The sequence below is a fragment of the Lineus longissimus genome, chromosome 15 (genome assembly GCF_910592395.1).
Source record: "Lineus longissimus chromosome 15, tnLinLong1.2, whole genome shotgun sequence".
NCBI classification, from domain to species: Eukaryota; Metazoa; Nemertea; class Pilidiophora; order Heteronemertea; family Lineidae; genus Lineus; species Lineus longissimus.
In genome coordinates, this window is record NC_088322.1 from 14,217,102 (window position 1) to 14,239,305 (window position 22,204).

The following is a 22,204-nucleotide window of genomic DNA, read 5'->3' on the forward strand; positions in this document are numbered from 1 at the left end:
TCCGTCGGGGCAGGCGCATCTCTTATGGCTTCGATCTTCTTCACATCTGCGGTAACACCAGCGCTATTGAAGATATGACCGTAGAACTTCACTTCTGACTGATAGAAGTGACACTTGGGCATGTTGAGACGAATTCCGTATTCTTTCAGTCTCTCCATCACGGCTATCAAACTCTTGTCGTGTTCAGCTTTATCTTTGCAATGGATAATGATATCGTCAGAGATATTTCGACAGTTCGGTATGTCACTCAGTTTTTCGGCGATTGCGTTCTGAAAGATTTCCGACGCGGCGTTTATCCCAAAGAAAAGACGTTTGTAGCGTCTAAGACCAAGATGGGTGGTGAACGTGGTGATAAAACGTGATTCCTTTGCAAGTTCTAGTTGATGATACGCGCTACTCAAATCTAGGGTACTGAACACAGTGGATCCGTTCAAATCCGTTACTAGATCATCAAGAGTCGGCATAAGATGTCTTTCACGTTTTATCGCTTTATTTGCCTCGCGCATGTCAACACAAATGCGAATTGCTCCTGATTTCTTGGGGACTGTAACTATGGGACTTATCCACGGTGTCGGACCATCGACTTTCTCTATAATGTCAAGTTCCTCTAGACGCTGTAGCTCTTTCTCTACATCTTTGCGGATATGGAAAGGTATGCGACGGTGAGGTTGCTGCTTCGGCTTGACGTCTTTATCAATGTGAAGTGTCACAGGTTCACGTTTGATCTTGCCTACACCGGAGAAGAGTTCTTCATACTTCTTCAGCGAGTCAGGAAGGGTCTTGGAGCTGGACGGATTGGGCCTCGTTTTCGATTTAACCTCATGTACGATCTTCAAGATTCCTAAATCCGACGCGGTCTTGAAACCAAGTAAATTCCCTCCTCCTTCAGTCACGTAGAACTTCGACCATTTGGTTTCGGACTTGTGACGTGCTGTGGCTCGGAACATTCCTTTCAGCAGTATGGGCGTCTTGCTACCATAGGGGAATACCTGTGTGTCAGCTGGAAGCAACGGGTCTATACCAGGTTGGGCTCGGCGAATAACGTTGAACGTCTTGGAGTCGACTAGGTTGACAGATGCTCCCGAATCTATCATCATGGGGACTCTGGCCATTTTTGGTTTCTTTCCGATTGTTATCGTACACAGCGTTGGGTTGTTGGACTTGGCAGCTTGGGTAAAGTAACAGTAGTCAGAATCTTCGTCAGCCTCTGTCATCAGGGTGTTAGCGCTGTTGGTCTTTGAACGGCACATCCTCCCGAAGTGTCCTATCTTCTTGCAACGATGGCACTCCTGACCATTGGCGGGACAATTACTACTGACTTTGTGGGGTCTCCCTCCACACTTACCACAGTTCTGGTCGTTGTGTTGCTGCTGGGGTCTGGTATCTCGACCATCGCGACGTCTGTCCTGGTCCGGCTTCGATTGTGACTGGAAACGACGTGTCTTCTGCTTAGGTCTGCTCTGTCTTTGGCTCCCTTTGCCTTGGCTCTTGTCATTGGCTCTAATCTTGTTAACGGTTTGATGTTGCGATTCTTCAAGCTTGGTTGCTTGGTGCTCACTCAATTCAAATGCGCGGCCAGTATCTAGAATTTTAGTTAAATTCATGTCTTCACGCAACGCTTTTCTGCGAAGTTGATGTGAATTAGTGCCGGTTATGATTTGAGCGCAAATCTCGCGGTCTACATTCGCGAAATCACATGTCTTGGCAAGTTTTCTCAAGCGAGTATGGTAGGCATCAAGCGTTTCATCCTTTGCTTGAGTACACTGTCTGAAGTTGTATACCTCGAATGCTACGTTCTTCTTGGGTAGAAAATGCGCAGTTAACTTAGCCTTAGCAGTATTATAGTCATCATCATCGCCTGTCTCTGTCAACGTGTCGAATATCTCATCTACATCAGGTCCTGCGTAATGTAGTAGCAATGCTCTCTTCCTTGTGGGATCAGTTAAACCTATTCCAACAAAGAGTCTCTCAAATCTAGCCAACCACCTTTCCCATCTGGGGCCAATAGCGGTAGGGTCAGTATGAGGATCAAATGAAGCAAAGTTAGGTAGAGATATCATCGGTTGAGGCGCAACAGCGGCAGCTGGGTCAGCAGGAGCTCGTACTGGTGATGGCATCTTGGCAACACGGTACTAATATTCTAAATATTATGAGCAAGACTGCTAGAAACTAGGGATATTATAATACTGCACAGTAAACGATAGTGTCGACATCTAACAGTAACACGCGGAAACGCATTCACACGGGCTACATACAGCGCGGCGAGATTTCTATTCTACATGAACGATTGCACGTACACATACATAGCGATAGCGCGTACATTACGCATATATTTCTCGCGGCGTGGTCACAGACTTTTTAAACCGTTAAATTCACAGTAATAACTGCACGCATTTTTCAAAATGTCCACTTCTACGGGTTCTTGGTATCTTACTTTAGCATCGAATATCCTCGTCGCCAGATATAATGTCGTGAGGGACTAATGCAGAGCCATTCCTGTAGAGCAGGTCACAGAACAGACAAGCTAATCGGTTCGCCATTACAACAACAAGGTTTATTATAAAACACGGAATATCAATATGCGAAACGACAGAACATTACAAAATGGATATATTTAGTGTTGTTCAGAAAACTGCAAAAAAATTAAAGTTCATTTGGAAATGCATGAGGAATATTTCAATTTGGCTGTGTCAGTTAGAATTTTAGTATTAAGTAGTGAGATTCCAAAACTATACAATTGTCAAATGTTTTTACTGTATTATTGCTATTGTGCAATGCAGCTTCCGTTATGAGCACAAGGTTGTGTCATTAGGAGCATGTCCGATCTATCAAAATCTATAGATATCAGGCATACAATTAACTGGATGCTCTTTATCTAGAAATCTTCCATCGTATTAGTCAAATTATATAATGCGGTCTTTCAATTACCTTGTTATTATGTAAATCCTTGGTAAAACAAATATGATCCAGTACTCGACTGCTTCGCAAGAATATTCCTTAACTTGTTAGCCCTATGCTCTCCCCATTCGACTGACTAGATGATGTAGATGATCACTTTTGTTTTGATATTTGATCACTAGGATTTTTGAGATAATGGTGTCATCTCGATATCTATTTGTCTAATTATATTTAGTTATCTAAAAATCCTAGTAATAAAATTGAGGTCATCGATCGATAGATATAGGCCATGGGACGAGTGGCAAAAATGTGTCTTGAAAAAGGATTCCGTTTGACAAATTAGCGGGCAAATTGAAAACAGTCGTTTTTGGGTAATATGGGGGTGCTGATTTCAAAAATCAATTTTTCTCCCGCGTAAAGTTGCACATTAAGTCAGAAATGAGACCCTTAATAGGGCCTAATGGTCCCAAAGTAGGGGTCAAAAAGTTGATGTCATCGAAACATGTCAACATGGGTATCAAAATGAAGGTCTATGGGGGTATTTTAACATTGCATAGTTTTTGGCCCCCTTAACGAACCGTGGGACCCCCCAGGAGGGTCAAAAAGGGCAAAAGTGTCCTAAACTTAATTTTATCATAATGCTCTTCTTGTGGCAGAGGTGCTAGACTCCGATGGCAGTGAGCGTCCCCGCTGGAGAAAAACCTTCCAAAACGACTACGCCGAAATGGAGGAGATCTCTCGCGGCCGATTTGCCGTCATCAAGAAATGCATTCAACGCAGCTGCGGTCGCGACATCGCCGCCAAGTGTCAGAATAAGAAACTAGTCAAGCGCCAAGCTGTCGAACAAGAATTCATGATGTCACAGACACTTCAACATCAACACCTCATTAACTGCTTTGATATTTACGAGACGAACACCAACTTTATCATTATTCAGGAACTGTGAGTATACGATAGAAATAGTTCAGTTTGGTTTTTAGTTTCACTGAAATAAGACTGAATATGGAACAGATCGTGTCGTGTGTTATTTCTGCCTCAATAGTACATTTTACTCTTGCTAGCCACATCCAGATTGCTTAAACATGTTAAAAGAGGTAGAAGGGTGTATTTGACTGAATGAATAAATTTTGGTGGATTTCCAGACTGCCAAATGGTCGTCTCTTCGACTACCTGGCCAGCAAGACCGTCTTTGATGAACTAGTCGCAGCCGGATTCATACGCCAACTCCTCGATGTCATCCAGTACCTTCACAACTGCCGCATCGCCCACTTGGACATCAAACCGGAAAACCTGATGGTCGAACTCATGACGATGTCGCCAAAGTTGAAATTGATTGATTTCGGCGACGCACGGCAGATTTACGGGGATTATTACGTGCACCCGTTGATCGGGAGTCCGGAGTTCGCGGCCCCCGAGCTGGTTAGTGGGAATCCCGTCAGTCTCAAGACTGACATCTGGTGAGCTGAATCGCTTTGGTTTCTTAGAAGGTCACAATCAAGTAGTATACTGGTGTCCATTTCAGATTTCTCTCGGTTCATTTTACCAAATGGGAGCACTTTCAAATGAAGCATTTTCGTGCCCCTAAAGTTTGCGATTGAACCCCTCTCGTGAAAATATCAGGATCTTTTTATGGTAGAATGTATTCTTATCAGTGTTCATGAGAGAAACTTTGGTCTTTCAGGAGTATCGGAGTGGTCACGTATGTCCTTCTGAGTGGTGTATCACCGTTCTTGGACGAAAGCATCGAGGAGACATGTTCTAATATTGTACGCCGTGACTACTGTTTCCCCGAGGAATACTTCGAGGGGATTTCCCAGGATGCCAAGGATTTGATTGCGATGATGCTCATAGAGGACATAAAGTGAGTTATGCAGCGATCCTTGATAGCTTGAGGTTGATGTGGGGTTGAGGGTTGAGGGGTCAGTTGAATTGAGGAGTCCGTAGTCATTTTACTAGCTTAATCATGGGACATATTTGGCATCAACTAAAAACTGCATTATTACGCATTTGTAAAAGCAGAAGCAGAAGGAGAAACTAGGCCAGAGGTTGATTGTGGATGAGTTTTAAATGATTTCTTTTTTTCAGGATAAGGCCTAATGCCATGATGTGTATGGAGACAGATTGGATGCTGCGAGCTTGTAACTCGCATCCATCTCTTGCTCCGGCTCACAATATCACTGGGGCGAGGTTGGCCGACTTCATCGAAAGACGACGACATCAGGTAACTATCAAGAAGTGAAAATAAGAGTGCCCCCTGTTGTGGAGTTATTGTTGTAAACAGTGGCCTAAAATCTATGAAAATCCATTTCCGACGAGGTCTATTTCAGCTTCTAACCATCTCATATAAGTTGTAAGTTGATTGAATAACTAAAAATTAAACTTAAGAGCCTTAAAATCTCATTCAATTGGAATCGATGACTGAACATTTTGTAAATTTGATATATTTGAGAAAATAATCAACATGTAATCATCATTGTCATCACATATCTGAGTATTGATAGTTGCAGCTGCAAATATATAACTGCATGAATAATGCATTTGCCAAACTGCAGAACTTAGTATAATTTTCAAACCTATATTTTGCAATGCTCTTCGTCTGTGAAACTTGTGGGAGTCAAGATACGACGAGTCTTGATGATGAAATTTGAGAATACTTGAATTTTGGGTGTCGGTTGAAGTTAAATCATGCTGTTGTCTTACCTAATTTGGGTTAGTTACTGGTCTGAAGCACACTTGACATGGACTCGTGCTCCTGTGATCTATAAACCCACACCACCTCCTAACAAATACCGAAAACCACCAAATTCTTTCACTGTTTACTGAATTCATCTAACTTTTGTCCAATTTGTCCTCAGTTGACTTGAATTTCCCGACGTCCTGTAAACGTTTTACAAATGTAAGTGTGGAGGCCTTCATTGTGCTATGAGTAGAACGCGTGATGTAGCGTCGCATGGAAATTACAAAATTCGAATATCTAGTTGCGTTTCTAGTACTAAATGATTGAGTTCTTTGAACTAGCTGTTTGTAATCTGTCGGTATGCAAATTGCGATATGATATGACGGGGGATGTTGGCGAGGTCAGGTCATCAAAGCTGAAGCTGAAGTGCATGAAAAATGGCGGCTGTTTAGTAGATATCTGGTGTGCGTCTGCACCTGTGCCAAGTTTATACTCCATGACTGACAAATGGGTAACAAACTAACCAATTGGGAACAACTGCATGTAATGAAGTGTCTAGGTCCGAATCTGCCAAATGCTTCTTAACTGCATGGAGTTTTCGAAAAATGTAAATATTAGTTGCAAATTAACATTTGGCAGGAAATTCTTTACGCTACATGGTCACCATTTTAGGATAATATCTATAGGGTGACCCGGAAAGAATGTGAATTCCTTTCAGACTCGGACTTTCTCTTGACGCAATTGAAGGGCCAAACTATGGTTTTCAGGGAAACTCTCAAATCTCCAGTTTCCTTCTACGTTTTGTAACAAATTACCATTTAACGATTTCAGTGGCAACAAAGACTTGGTCTATATTTGTCATTGCGTAACCAGATGCAAAATCTGACTTCTGAAAACCGTGTTGGAGTATTGGGTGGGATGATGTCTTACTTTTTAGAGAGTCAGAGTAAATATTAGTCAATAAGTAGGTTGCATGACGAAGGGTTAATTATCTCTATCACAACAATTTGAATGGCTTGCTTCAGTAATGGCATAGAAGTCATCAAAATCATACACAATTCAAAATCATTTATGTACAATCCTCTTCATCGATTGCAAATCGTTCTTGTCTCGTGGCGCCCCCTATAACTGTACGCCTTCTCTTTCACGCCACCTAGCTTGAGGAAGTGAGGGAGTTGGGTGAGTGTCGTCACAGTCTGGCGTTGTTCTTCCATTACCTTTTGCTTCTGTTGTATTCCGTTTACGAAATCATCTGCCTCGATTTGGACGTTGACGAGAACAGTGACGCCATCTATTGAAGAAGAGATTAAAGAAATGCATGCTTTGTTAAAGAATTCTTTCTTGCTGGTATTATTTCGTTATATCAGGATATCGTAATATCCTGTAGATACGCCTTGTAATTTTCCAACAAGACTATTTTTAGCAAGTTAATGCTTGATTCAAAAAATGGAAAATAAAAAATGCACTCAGCTCTGCAATTATTAGACCTTTTGCATGCTCTAAGTGTTCTTGTTATGTCCAAGTTAGGGAACTGATGTAAAAAAGTGGACTTTTAAGAGATTTTTGACAGTAGATCGGGCTTATTTAAGACATCATGCATGCCGTGTTTTTACGCCAATTTGAAGTAGCAGTGCTCAATTACGTTCATTGTAGCCAAGCGCAGACTCTGACGTTGATGAAACCCTCTTACCCAAGGTCCTTCTGAAGTACCTTAGCATGATGTGTAAGAATTGTTCAGCCCGCTTGTGTCTAGTTCGGTGTGAGCATGCTTTTCAATCAAACGAAATAGATAGAAGTCTTATCCTTTCAACCTTTACCGTTATCAAAGTTCTATAAACTAACTGTTTATTCCGTTGCCAAGGAGCCCAGATGAATATCGCATGAACTTGTTAACCCATATAAAACAGAATTGACTTCTTGACCATTACCCCTTACCAGTACTTGAATCTGTTATCATGGGGTTTGTGTCACGAGTTTGACCTAAAAGCTGTGGGGTGTCTACAGGGGGGGGGGGGGGGGGGCTGTCCATGGAGCTATTCAGGCAACACCCAGAGGAGGGGCTCCTCGGACTGAAGCTTCATGTTTCAATTTCAATACTTGACGTCATGGCACAGGGGTTGAGTACCCTGACAAAACAACAACAATGGAAATGACATTGCATCATGATAGCCAGGTGACGTCAATTCGAATGTCTACATGTAGGCCTACTGGGTGGGACAGTAGGTTTTACATGCCAGGGCTTGTGCGTGCTGAAAAAACGAATAACATGTTTACCACTATTTAGAGTTGAAACGGAAAAATGTCAGCTCCATATGTACTGTCGCAAAAAAAGTTTAATTGAGAAACAGGAGAAGAACTAGCATATTGAAGTAAAAAGCTGCCCACTCCTTTAAGGAATCATTTGGTTGCTATGCACACATCTTCAGTTGCCAGGAAACCTGTTTTCAATTTCTCACCAATATTTTCTCATTTTTGCAGAATGATGCATGTGTGATCAACCCTGCCTGTGTGCTCGCATGCGTGTCAAGATAACGACAACAACGACGTTGACCTTTGAACCCAGTGGAACTAACGTGATTGGACGTTTTAATCGAGAACTAACTGCACTAAGTTGGCAAGGCATTGTTGATGAGCTGTTGCCATGGTCACAAGATGTTGCTGTTCTTGGTTGTCGATTGATTTCCCTGGCACTGGATTTGAGGATTGAGGTCTTGAACTTTGGCATGGCCTCTGACCCGATTGTGACTTTATAGAACTGGATTACTGGAAGGTGCATTTGTGTGTGCATTCAAATTGTGCTATGGATGACAAAATATGTGACTCTACGTTGCGAAATGGTGCTTTAGTGATATTTAACAAGGAAGGTCAATACTGTGACCTTGAACATGGTGACAAAACGGATTCACAGGGTGTCTCGGATGTCGTTTCAAATTGGCAACGTAAATTTTTGATTGGATGAAGCTATTTGATTCTAATTTGTGACATTTTCGAGACACCCTCTACAGTGCATTATTTGCTAGATTTATTGACTCGAATGTTCGAACAAAAAAGTGGTGTTGGAACAAACGTTTGAAACTTTATGAAAATCTGAATTAATTGTGGTGTTCAAAAAGGAGGTGAATTATTTTTATATAATTCTCAAATCTCAAGTCATTGTGAAATTTAGCTTCGGCAAATATTTGCTTGCACAATAAAGAATTATATATAAACTTAATATATTACTGCATGTTATCTGTGGGCTGACATAGTTGTTTTATACCTGACACCCCTTGTAATTGAAAAAGTGGACTCTTCTCAAATGACTAAATGACTCGAGAAGTGTCAATTTTTGCTAAAAAAGGGGGTGTCAGGTACTTACTTTATGGTTTGAGAGAAACATAGTGATGTACATGTAATGTTAGAAATGATTTCTGGTTCACTTGAGAAAAACTCTGCATTTTCAAGTTGCCTTTTCGAAATTTCAATACGAATGAGTTTTCAGACCACGAAAACAAGAAGGTTTGCCTTAGGGAAGATTTTCGTGGAAAATATTGATAATAAAACCAAACATTCATACCACGGTTTCTTTTTGTGTCACCCTGTCAGTGGTTCTGAGGTCGGAGCAGAGTTTAACATTTCCAGATAAGCAGCTTGGATTTGCAGACTTAATTTCTGAGTGGCGCATCCTGGTGTAAGAATTCTTTAGTATGGTGTCCGAGACCTCGTTCACATGTATTTTTCTCATATTTTATATGACAAAGGAGCGGAGCAGATTTAGGTCTTGGAGAAATCAAAACCAGAGAAATCATCTCCAGTGTGGTGTGATTGAGTTTGGATATTTCCCACAATTTTTAGTCAGTTACTGTGCAAGGTACAAATGATTCGTAAGAATTAGTGTAAATCTTACCACAGTGTTGACACAGATTTTGGATCTTTTTCTTTCTAACTAGGGAAAGTTGTAGACCTGTGTAGGACTGTAGAAATGTACACTGAAATGTGAAGGGTAAGAAGAATCTCAATTTGGATCATACAAAGATTTATTTTATATACGTCTCTCAAATGTATTGTAAATATCGTCTGTTTATTGTAGATTTAGATCTTATGCTTGACTGGGTATCTTAGTTTGTCACTTACTCAACAGGTGGCTATTTTAAAAAATGATTGTACGATGATTGGGTTGGCACTGAAGGCCTCGAGATCGAAAAGTCCCTAAGTCCTAACTGAGATCAGACAAACACACCCTTTGTAATTGACCTTGAAACCCCCTTGAGCTGTCTGTGGCCGTGAAATACCCTTGTATGTTTGGAAACAATCCTTCCTTCGAAGATTGCGGTGGCACCCCTGCTGTCATCGCCAAGACCTAAGTCTGTTCGCGCCCACCAGTGGTTCATGTTTGTACATTGCCCTCATCCATGATAACTATGATTATATAAATATATATATAGATATATATATATAAGTATGAAGCATAAATTTGTACATAGACGTCTCTTTGCCAAAACGGTGACTTATTGTGTGTAATAGGAACAAATGTTATCAACAGGTTTTTGGGATAGGAAAGAAAGAACCGAAAAATTCAGGAAATTTCAGACCGAGATCAATGAGAACTTTGAGACAGGGATCCTTGATGTTTAAATATTGATAATCTTCATGACTTTCAGAGGCCAGGCTTAAAATTGTAAATCTGGCTGGCATTCATTAAGTTCAATTTCTTGCCAAAATTTTTGAAAAGTTTTATCTAATGGACTATGGGGAATGATTGATTTCTTTGTAAAGTTGTGAAGTTTACCTTCCTAAGAAGTTCTAGAATGAACAATTTCAAGATACAGGGTGTTAAAGAATATTGTTGCTACTTTTTAGAGTGAATAACATTTTAAAAAAAAATAAGGATGTGGAAATATTTTCGAGCTATGATAGGAGGAGAGGAATTATCTTTGAAACCATCATGCAGTTTTCCAAATCATAGCTTTGAACCGGAATTTATTCAACTATGAAAGTGATGAGAGTATTATTTGCCACCCTGTAAATCTCTATATTTTTGTTGAAGAAATCTGCTGTGCACACAATGTAAATGTCACTGTATTGGTATATTTATTAATGTCGGAGTTTTCAGGCACTCTTCTCGCCCCCTGGCGGGAACCGCTTCATTTGTGGGCACCACCCTGCCCTCTGGAGGGAATCGGCATCACTATGTGCTGTGCACATTCTCATTGGCATTAGCGCGTGTGTAATAATTCATGTATTTTATGAAAATTGGTAAATTTCACAATCTTTGAGAAAAGAATATTCAATGTAGCGTTGTGAATAATTTTGGATTATTGTCCAGTTTCTCATGGTGGTTGCTATCGTCAAGACCACTGGTTGCTGGGTGCGTTACCATAGTTTTAGAATTATAGCTATGGATACCATGGTAACTATGGTCACAATTGCCATTATAAGGTATTACTGACACAAAGGTGACACATAAACTCACTTTCTCTGGTCGATGCTTTTCGCCACATTATTTATCCTAGAAAATCGAGGTGGTTTAAAATTTTGATTTACTAACTCAAATTCTGTTTAAAAAATTGTAAAAAGTTGTTAGCAAGTAACTACTAAAAGTTTTTTGATTTGTTCTGCCTTTTAAGTCATGGCTCAGTCACAACATTATTGTTTGTTTACAGACAGTGACTTCTTTGTGCGGTCAGATGCCGAATTTATCTCCTTTTTAGGAAGTTTCTCTTTAGTTCTAGAAGACTGTAAGATGCCAAAATGCTACGATTGTGCAAATATATATGCTAGAATACAAATTATATTAATCAGTTTCATACGTCATGGAGTTAAAACTGATGTGGAAATATGTAAATTACCAAGATATATATTTTTTTCATTGCATCATTGTCATGATATTGTGGCGCCACCTTTGTCAATCTTTGTAATTGATGCCTTGTGAATCGTTTAGCTTAGTATATAGTTGCAGATTATGACCAATGTAATGGCCACAATAGTGACTGAGGCTGCAGAACCTAGCAGTTTCTCAGGAATCCTTTCTCAACTTACTTGCAATGCCCAAACTTGTTTGTCACTTTGTGTATATCTGAGGTGTTATTTTCAACAAGCAAATTGTGTTGATAAAAGGCGTTGGTTTGATGTTCATGTAACATCATTTCGACCATGATGACGCGTCACTTGCAGTCGAGTGGCCTCATCTCCCAATATTCCTTTGATAAATTGGAGTAGATGTCACAGTCGCCAGAAGTCGGTACCAAATTTTCAGATCTGGTATCTGGTTTCGTATGTGCATGAATGAGCTCATTGGTGCATGTTCTTAATCATACGCATGCCGAACCAGATGCAAAAAACTAAACTTCTGCTGACCGTGCAATTTCTTCAAAGTCCTCAAAGGAGAAGTGGATGCATTCTACCACATTCTATCACAGTCCCAAGTGATACTGGCCTTTAAGCATCACCAGTGTATGTGCAGATCGGTCCGCACAGTTTGTGTCTTCATACATCAATGGGATTGATCTGAGAATTGTCTATTGGGTGTTTAAAAACTTGACATATTTTCTTTTTCAACTTACTAAAATAGTTATGTTTGTACTGATGTAAAAGACGCGGCTCAGATTCGAGTATTGGATGAATATTTTAGACCAACCCAAGCGATTTCACTTGGCGGTTATGTAATTGGAGAAATATTTTTGTTTTGATTTGCCAAACTATGTAGCTGGACAAGAGGCCAGATTGATTGAACAAAAATGAAAGACAGAAAATTGTCAATTTTCCTATTGTCAGTTTCAAAGTATGTCACTGCTTCTTCAAGATGTACACTTTGTTAATAATATTCGTAGTGATTCATACCTCACACCCCTCCATTGTAGATATAGACCTGACCACTCAATATGAAATACTCACTTTTGGAGCATGTCCTTTCTGTATAGAGGGGTGTAAGGTAGCCAAACAGTAACTGATCATGACTTGCATCAAAAATTCATAACCAGAAATGATCAAGTTCAAATTCATGACTTTTCAATCCGCTCAACCAACTTTTTGAAGCAAATAATTGCAGAATTACAGAGATTCTGTCAAGCTTGCCATGAAATATCATTTGATGAAGAAAGAGGTCTAGCAATCTTTCTTTGTTTGAAAAAGTTTAAAGAAATCTAAATTTAACTTGATGATGGTCTTCAGTTCAAGATGGGATATTTCTGGTTATAAATCTTTGCTATCATTTATAAATGAGTAAATCTTCTGATAATAATAATAAGTTGCAAACTGTGTGCAATATGTAGCATTTTAATGGCTATGTTGAAATAAAAACAATTTTACAAGAATCTTTTGTCAGCGTTTCCTTCAATTTCATTCCCATTTGTCGGATATCAGTGAGCTTCCTCATTGCTCACGAACTGCAATGACAAGTTCTTCGATGTAGGAACTCACTTCAAGACATATAAAAAGACTGTCAAGACACTGACAGCATGATGTCAATTGCCTGATGTAGGGCACCCAGACCCTTGAGTAGCCAAGGTGTGCTCCTTAGTACATAACTACATAGTGAAGGACGTGTAGCTTGGTATGATGTCCACAACCGAGCCAAGAAAAAACTGCCATGCTGCCTTGGCCCTGGCATCACTCTAATGTCTGTACCAGGAAAGGTAGCTGTGGTCACGGAAAGACATTAGGCAGGTTTCGCGAACCAAACGAAGAGGTACAAACGGCGAAGTTTGCGTCATGTAAATGCATTTGATCGACGAATGTTTAACATTTCTCTGATTGCTTTTCCTACCAAATATAACAGTTCCGTTGGTCGTCGTTCGCCCGGCTAGACCTGCCGAATGTCACAATCGTACGACATATGATTGTCAAATTTGATGCTATCAGTGGACTAGACTCATATGCAGTCCATATCGTCATCCCATTTTTCCATAACACGACCTTTCGCAATAATTATTTTTGGCATTTTGTGGCACTGGCACTCGACTTGGCAGTCACAACCAAGTCCAAAGACAATTTAAACCAATTTATTTTGATGTCATAATGGCAGGCCTATAGGCTCAAAATCACCCAGTGAGTGGGTACACGGAAGGGTTAATTGACTGTCCAATGGCAATGGGGGGCGGGCTTCCCCCATTGCACTGGTCCCCCCCCCAGCGGTAAATGACATGGAAGGGCTAGTTGACTGTCCACCGGGGGGTTTGGGGGGCTCCCCCCATTGCACTGGATAATATCATGACATCCATCGCCCCCCCCCCCCAGCAGTATGACACAGAAAGGCTAGTTGACTGTCCTCCCCAACGCACTGGTTAAAACCTATGTCGACGGAGGGGGGTTTGGGGGGGGGGTGTCCCCCCATTGTAACAGCTGTAGTTGTTAGAGCTTGCACTGACTTAACATATGCTCTAAGGGGGGGTTTGGGGGAGCTCCCCCGACATAAAAGGGGGTGCACTAAGTCTGTGACTTTACATATTAGCGCACCATGGCAGTGTTGATACTTAGTGTACCAAGTCCATGCCAATACTAGGCGTACTCTGTCTGAGCTGGATGTCGCTCTCCCAACAAAGCGACCATGTTTCTACAGGGTGGACCATGTCACTACTGAATGTATCATTTCTCTACAGGGTGTGCCGAAGCTATTCATAAATGTATAGGTTTGAGAGTAAGGTACTGCCAAGTCTACAGCCGCTGGAACAGGGATATGCATGAAATGACGTCGTGTCATTTTTGGAGGCAGGTAGGCCTCGCCTCCGCACCGGCTAGTGAGACCGAAGGAACGAAATCAGCGCCTCTAGTGTCGAGATTGCATGATCTATTGTCGGACAAAGCTCGTAGTTGTGGTCGTCGTTAAATACTTCTCTTTCGTCATCGACTGCCCGTTGACTGAAGACTTTACACTTGGCCGACTTTCGGTCTTCCACACCTTCGGTTTGCAGAGACTTATTGAAGCTCAGTTTATAAAATGAATTGCCATCTGTCAATGATCCGCACAGAACAAATTTGGAAAATCAATGATATTTAATATCCTATTCATGGTACATATCGAATTACAATCTCTGAATTTAACAAATAAAGCAAATACCCAGACACTTATATCTTAGATTCACAAAAGCAGTATAGTAGTGGACAGGTTGATTTCATCATAGAGGTTTTCATTGTCAATCACTATTCACACCTATTCATTATATCCAGTCATTGTTTAGACTCCTATGTTGTCCATTTTATCATATTGATCATTCCAGGAGATATGACGAAGCCAGTCCACTACGTCTGGAGTGTAGTCACTGTTACAATAGTGTTTTACAATTATCACATAATATGCAAACGTCTGATCAAATCACCTGCATCAGCAGTTATAAATTTGAAACAGGATGGAGTTCCTCTGATTGGACAATTCACAGAAAGACAAAGTTCTTGAATATCACTGAAGAGTAATCCACTGTCAGTTGATTGAAAGCAATGAAAGCATTGCAGTTGGAACCATGCACTTACACCCTGGTTCCAGTGTCATTATCTCCTTCCTTTAACTGCAAAGACAAAAGAATGGGCCTCAGATGAAAATAGAAGGAGAAGTAGTTTGAAATAAACTTGTGATCATTACTGTAAACCAGCAAATGTTCACCGTTTACCAGTCTTACTTTCGGTAAGGATTGTGGAGAAGTTCTTTTTTCTGTTTTCCTAGATGACTGAAGACAAAAATAGCTTGGCTAGACATTTTTGGTACAAGGAAAATAGGGGAGATATTGTTTACTTCAGGTAATAGCAGATGAGAAAAATTTCATAGCAACGGATCTTTGAGAGTGATGAATGATATGGACATGAACCAATTTGTAATCATTATCAACATCATCACCAACAAGTCATACACTATAACAATATCACTCATCATCATCATCATCATCATCACCATTCCATACAGGAGAAGGAGTTCCACTAATTACTGCCAGAACCTGTGTTAGCCACACAGCCTTTCTCTCTCTCAACTTAGGCATTATCAATTTACCACATAATGAAGCGGGAAAGGATGTTAGTACTTCATTCATATCAACTCACCAGACTGTCATTTGTCGCCTCATCTTGATGTTCTGAACCATTGTGGGCAGGAGCAGCAGTAGCAGTAGCAGCATCTTTGTCTAGAGAGGTGTCATCAATGTTTGGACTCTTGGTGGAAACAACCCCATCGCTCTCACTATGGAGGTCTTCTTGGACTTCGGGAGAGTTGCTTATCGCAGCTGCATCTGCACCATGACCGTCACCACCATCATGACTCTCAGTAGCGTCGTCCCTGCTGTCATTTGTCGCCTCATCTAGATGTTCTGAACCATTATGGGTAGGAGCAGCAGTAGCAGTAGCAGCAGTAGCATCTTTGTCTAGAGAGGTGTCATCAATGTTTGGACTCTTGGTGGAAACAACCCCATCGCTCTCACTATGGAGGTCTTCTTGGACTTCGGGAGAGTTGCTTATCGCAGCTGCATCTGCACCATGACCGTCACCACCATCATGACTCTCAGTAGGGTCGTCCCCGCTGTCATTTGTCGCCTCATCTAGATGTTCTGAACCATTATGGGTAGGAGCAGCAGTAGCAGTAGCATCATTGTCTAGAGAGGTGTCATCAATGTTTGGACTCTTGGTGGAAACAACCCCATCGCTCTCACTATGGGGGTCTTCTCGGACTTTCGGAGCCTTGCTTATCGCAGCTGCATCTGCACCATGACCATCACCACCACCACGACTCTCAGTAGCGGCCTCCCCATTGTCCACAGATTGAACTTGACTTGGCGGGTTCTGATTTTTCACTGCTGCCTCCTGCTTGGCTTTTTGATCGGAATGTTTTTTATTCTTGTCAGCATCAAAGTCCGTCGTTTTACCGGTTAATCCTCCAGTTCCAGCACCTTTATCAGTTTGACCATCCTGAGGCGTTGGATTCACAGCCCCATTCTTGTCCCCAACAGTCACTTGGTTTTCCAATCCATTGCGTTCAAGCTTTGCAAGCCTGCTCTTCAACTCTGTTATTTCATCACAAAGCTTTTTAATTGGTTCTTCCCAAGGTTCCCCTAAAGAAACAACAATGGAAAGACTTGTCACCAACTAATAACCTGAAGGACACACAGTGTCAATACTTATATATTTGCCTTGCCACCCATTCGCTTATATTGAAGTCAAAATCCTCATTTTGCGGTTAAATCCCGGCTAAAATTCAATTGGAAGACCTGGGTCTTATGACAATATTTGGCTTTGCATAGATAACCCATCAAGGGATCCATCAGGCTCATCGAGAAAATTCTTGATTCTCATAATTTTGTAACAATACTTTGAATGTAAGTAATCTGACTGAATCAAGGCTATACTATCGTTGCTAAGAAACATTTATACAAGAGCAACAATAACCAAAACATGGAGAGGAATTTGATAACACTGCTTCTGACACCATATTGGAATAGGTTCTGGCACATGGGACTGATGATGATGATGATGATGATGACGATGAGTTGGCAAACACGTACATATCACATGAGATATGCATTTTGTGAGAAACGGGTGGACAATTTCGAGGACAGACACAGGCAGCATTTTCTATCAGAACAATCTTGTTGAAAAATTTACACAATTCTTTCGACTTTAACAGTTTAAATAAACTAAGCCTCATTTGAATTTGCACATAGGTGCACTTGTTAAGTCCATAAGTCTCAATTTCAGCATCAATCGGTTTGTGTACTAAACTCGTGGCTGGTGCTAGCGCATTTGTGTTCAGGCCACACAGGGCATCTCTTCAAGACGTGAGACCTGGTTGTTACCAAATCATGGTACAAGTAATCAAATGCACTAATAGTGAAATCCCTACCTTTGTTGAAGCGCTTTGGGGCTTTCTGATTCGGTTTTCCACTTAACTGCCAATGTTCTGATGAGCCTTCAAATAAAAGAGAAATAAATGATAAAAAGGAAACGTTCAGGACACCCTCGAGACTGACAAATGATGTCCTTTAATAGAGGGGTGTCCTCATTACAGAGGTCAGAATGGAGACAACCAATTTGAGACCAAAACAAGTGTCCTTAACAGAGAGGGTGGCTTTAATAGAGTGGTGTCCGCTAAGGGAGGTTCCACTGTTTTTGCAGAATGTTTGTGAGTAAACTGAGGAGGTATATAATCAGTGTGACAGAAAGTAGTTACGTATCTTCTCATACAAGAGATTCTTTTGACACTCAACCGGTATTACCTGCATGAGCATTTTCTGCACCCTGCTTCTGATGGCCAGCTTCATTGTCCTCAGTTTCTGTATCGTCATCGGAGAACATCTCCTCGCTTTGTTGATCCTTGACAGATTCTGCTTCCCCTGTCTTGTCTAGAGAAGATGAAAGAAACACATTAAAGATTTTCAGCAAAATTCCTGATGATAAAACACATTTTCCGAGCAAAATATACCTTTACCCCCGATTCCATTTAATCTAAGTTCCTGCTTCATACTCAAGTGTTGATCGTAGGCGTTGTTTTCATGAAATCACCATGTTTGAACTGGTCATGAATGCCGTATGCCACCAGATAGTATATTACAGGGATTTCCTACACCGGGTCGGCTGATGATAAAACGGAAGTACGGTTGTCCCAAAGAAACGAGGCGATGTTCTTTTGAGGAAGAAATGCTAGCGGATTGACAGACGTGGGGAAGCATCTCTAAGCAGGCACAGAACTGAAGCGGATTTTTCTTGAGGAGGATGCCTCATGCACTGGTCAGCACTGGAGTAACAAGGCCAAAGTATGTACGCCATCAAGTTCGTACGACGAATAATCCAGAGAAGACTTAATATGACACAAGAACACAAGCTTTCTCTGATAATATACTGCACAGTGCAACAATTAAGTGAATCACTTGAGGTCCTGAATAAAGAGCGTCTTTAAAACACTTTTTTCGAGAATCACAATGTTTCAGCATCACAGCGGTGAGATCAATATATGACTTGGGACAGTTAGGCAGGTGAAGCAAGCATCTGTGCTGACCACCCTCTAGCCACACAAGACTTGTAAAAAGTGGACTAACTTTCATTAGGACGCTGGTCCTGAGCATGTGTACTACTGGTAGGCGATCTTAATCCTTCTTTAGGTGTCTTATCTTTTTCCAGTTCGGTGGTAAGCCTTTCTAAATGCTTCATGCTCTCCTTCAATGAATTATTTTGGGTTGCTAGATAAAGGAGTAGGATGACGGCAACAGCATGAAGTAAGAGGTGCTGATCAACTGAAACGAAAGAGATGGTCAAATGAAAAGTAAGCAAAGACATTGTACTTGAACTAGCAGTACTACAAATGGTGGCCCAAAATCGAAAGTTTTTTTAGCCTTGCCCTTGACATGTATACATGTCAGCACTGATGTAGTCTACAGCGAGGACAGAGGGTGATTCTCGGATGTATCAGAAAGGTAATCAAATGTTCTCCAAACTAGCACCTTCTTAACAGAACCTCTGTAAAGTGGGAGCACTGCATTTCATACACTCAATCTTATGCAAGGACATTTTGTTTTGATGGACTCCGTTGGTATCAAAAGGTGTCTTTATTCTTTTCAAGTAACTGCCATCACTACAATCCCACACCATTCATCGAACCAGATTCAAAACGGGTGACGGGCATTACAGCACAACTCACAGTAAGAATATGGAGTCCTGTCTGTTCCAACAGTCTTTTGACTGGCCTGGTTCTCATTCTGTAAACTTTGAATCCTATTTTTATACTCAGAAAGCTGATGCACGAGATCACTGTAGTTTGACTGGCAAATAGTCTCAGTATATCGCAAATTCCTGAATGAAGTCTGTGTGTCCTCTAGTTCTAAATCGAGTTGATCACGATGCTTTTTTAGATCGTTTATTTGTCCTTTTAGAAATTCAACGTGTTTCGTTGCCTGGATGGATTGAGTACCACCACAGTCTATAAGCTGAAAGGATGCAAGCATACATCTGTCAGAAACATAGAAAAACTTTGTGGGCACTATGAATATGATATGAATCAACAAATATCTGTACATCAAAAGTATTTTCAGGTATTTGCGCGTTGATCTTAGACCCCCTTTATTTCCAAGGTGAATCCTCCACCAACAGTTGGGCAACTGATCCACAGTGATGACTCTTCTTGAGTCAGTCAGGCTTTCATAGTTTGTGGATGTGACAAGTCGGGACCGAGTCTTCCCCCTCTCAAGAACAGTCAATGATTGCCAGGTGATTCTGACCTAGATTTCATATTCAGGAGACAGAATCGATACTATAACAGCAATAATGGGTGATATGAATAAAGACGAGCAAATGCTTTTACTTCAATTTTGTACAGAACGGCCTAGTGTATATGTACATGAAGTTTTAGATAAAAGCACTTGCTAGTCTTTATTCATATCACCCAATATCACCTGATTGAAAAAAAAAAATGTGTAAGTTACCTTGTCCTCGCATTCTGTCAGATTACTTTGTGTCTGCTGGAGTTGTGCCTCGCCTGCCTTACATCGCTTGTCCTTCTTCCGACACTCGGTCTGCTCACGAATCAACAAGTTTTCATATTCCGTGGCCTGAAATGAGGGTAGTAAACATAACCTTTCATTGTGCTCGGATCCTGCTTGACAACCTGACCCACAAAGCCTTTGACATCAATTCGTAAGATGATGATACAAAAGACTCCTCGCACTGGTGATCAGTCGGTTAGCCTCTCCTCCCGTCACTGCCAACACATGACTCCTATTTCTACACGAGGTGCAGCCACTGTATTGAGGTAGGCTATCGGAATCGTCTGGGTGCCATTTTCTCCCCCCTGAATGGCAATTCCTCAGCAACAGAGGGTAAGAATGGCATTTCCTTGCTAAGAGAGCAGAAGAATGGCATTTCCGCAGCCAGCTACAGAGGATAAGTATATCATTTTCTAGGCCACATAGAGTAAGAAAGGCATTCTTTGTCACAGAGTAAGAATATTTCTTTCTATTACCTCTCCTTTCAGGTAGTCCTTCTCCTTCTTCAACTTCTCAATATCGTTTTTGAGTTTTTTGCCCGAATTTTGACAGTCTACAAGTTGTCGTTTGACATCATCAGCATCTGCAGCCTTCTGATTGGCTTCTTCCAAGTCTCTGTTGCATTTTTCTCGCAGAGACTAAGACAGAGAACAGACATCAATACACATCACTTCTTGACATTGGAATTTACATGTACATATGACTGATGGCTTGTCTCATTTCACAAACAACCTCCCTTCAGACATGACCATTTTTAGGAGAGCTCTACACTGATGAGAATGTTCCAATCATATAAATTGTGTCACATAATCATATCATTAATTATTGAATTGGAAATTAGCCCTTTAGCCCATTTTGATTATACGGTAGAACCTCCCTTAGTGGACACCTCTCTATTAAGGACAACCTGTCAGTTTACGACACTAGGTTTGGTCCCAAATTGGTTGTTCCTATTCAATTCAATTTGACCTCTTTAATCAGGACACCAATTGTCACGCTACTGTACATGCAAGTCAGCAGTCTTGGCAGTGGCATATGTCTCTGTATCAAGGACTCAGCTGCTTTACCAGAGTACCGCATCTCATCTCGACTTTAAATACCTACCTTTTCAAATTTGAAATCTTTTTCAATATCATCACAGCCTCCCAACAGGGTGTGTACAAAGCCAAAACATGACGTTGTCACCGCAAAGAGGAGGCAGAGGGCTATGATTGCTTGTCTTGTCATGGCTTGAGAACTGAAATGGGAAATTAATTCAAGAATCATTGCAAGAAGAGGGGGGGGGAAATCAGAACATCAAACTCACCGTGCATGAATTAAGTCAATTATTATTCGGGACAATTGTACGCACGCATGCCCTCTATAGAGCTATAGGAACTATGAACAAAAATTGCACTGGATACAGTATGTCATTTGGGAAAAAATATTCGTGACGAACTGCCCCGCCTGCCCACCCATCGATCTATAAAATAGTAGGTAGCAGACTTTATATGAGAGAGAAAGCCAATAGACCTAGATATGACGAGCCCATATCTTCACACAGTTCAATAATGTGATCGATGGCTATCGACGAAAGTTGATTCATCACCATAATCATTCATGCACGCCAATGAGGAACCGGCGTAAAGATTAATGCCAGTGGCAGCGCCACAATCGATCGTACCTTCTGACGCCATGACGTCATTGTCTGGTCTGTTGACGTCGCATGAGGTCAATCACGGGAAACCATTGCATACATTTTTGCACAGGATTTCAATAACAGAAAACGTGCCCAATAACTGGCATCGCGCATATTTTCCGCTGGTGGGCGCTGGTGGACGCTACTGTACTGGACGCTGTTTAGGATGACCGGGTCGTAATCTTTACTGGGCAAAACCGGCTTGAACTTCATAATAAAAAGTCCCCCAACACATTTATTTTTGTGTGACAGACCTTCTTTGGCATATAAGTATGGTCTGTACTTACTAAGACACCGTTCTTGATAAATTCACATTCAAATATACACGTCAGAATGATGAAAACTAGGAAATAACATGTGAAAAATCCATTCCCCGAATTCGAAACTTGGACTTTTCAAGTGGGGACTTCCAGATTCTATATTTAGTTTCACGGCCGCTGTGGAAATTTTCTCGTCAGCCTGGCAACAACGAGCAAAAGTAAACTTGGCGAGGAAATTTCCACAGCGGCCGTGGGAAGGGTCCCT

At 41.1% G+C, this 22,204-nt stretch overlaps 2 protein-coding genes across 10 annotated transcripts in view; one reads left to right on the forward strand and one right to left on the reverse strand.

The window, feature by feature from the left end:
- LOC135499323 (triple functional domain protein-like) overlaps positions 1–12,867 on the forward strand; it is a 145,868-nt gene extending 133,001 nt beyond the window's left edge. For 5 of the 7 annotated variants that reach the window (XM_064790067.1, XM_064790061.1, XM_064790066.1 and 2 more), the window contains 5 exons: positions 3,555–3,840; positions 4,041–4,355; positions 4,580–4,759; positions 4,984–5,119; positions 8,054–12,867. In XM_064790067.1, coding sequence (XP_064646137.1) covers positions 3,555–3,840; positions 4,041–4,355; positions 4,580–4,759; positions 4,984–5,119; positions 8,054–8,107 — 971 coding nt within the window. In that variant the 3' untranslated portion in view covers positions 8,108–12,867. Of the gene's footprint in view, positions 1–3,554; positions 3,841–4,040; positions 4,356–4,579; positions 4,760–4,983; positions 5,120–5,753; positions 5,795–6,732; positions 6,755–8,053 lie in introns of all 7 variants that reach the window. The other 2 variants (XM_064790065.1, XM_064790064.1) reach the window with 2 other exon arrangements.
- A 1,669-nt stretch (positions 12,868–14,536) lies between these two features.
- On the reverse strand, positions 14,537–22,077 carry LOC135499831 (uncharacterized). 3 transcript variants are annotated; one of them, XM_064790797.1, is made up of 10 exons: positions 21,967–22,077; positions 21,106–21,238; positions 20,478–20,639; positions 19,942–20,067; positions 19,161–19,446; positions 18,562–18,756; positions 17,743–17,868; positions 17,370–17,435; positions 15,581–16,581; positions 14,537–15,054 (listed from the first exon to the last, which is right to left on the reverse strand). In XM_064790797.1, the coding sequence occupies exons 2-10, from the start codon at positions 21,226–21,228 to the stop codon at positions 15,016–15,018; spliced, it is 2,124 nt and encodes a 707-aa protein (XP_064646867.1). In that variant the 5' UTR covers positions 21,229–21,238; positions 21,967–22,077; the 3' UTR covers positions 14,537–15,015. The 3 variants fall into 3 exon arrangements, with proteins under 3 accessions (XP_064646867.1, XP_064646868.1, XP_064646869.1); XM_064790798.1 differs by lacking the exon at positions 21,967–22,077 and adding an exon at positions 21,665–21,796; XM_064790799.1 differs by lacking the exon at positions 17,370–17,435.
- Positions 22,078–22,204: the final 127 nt, after the last annotated feature.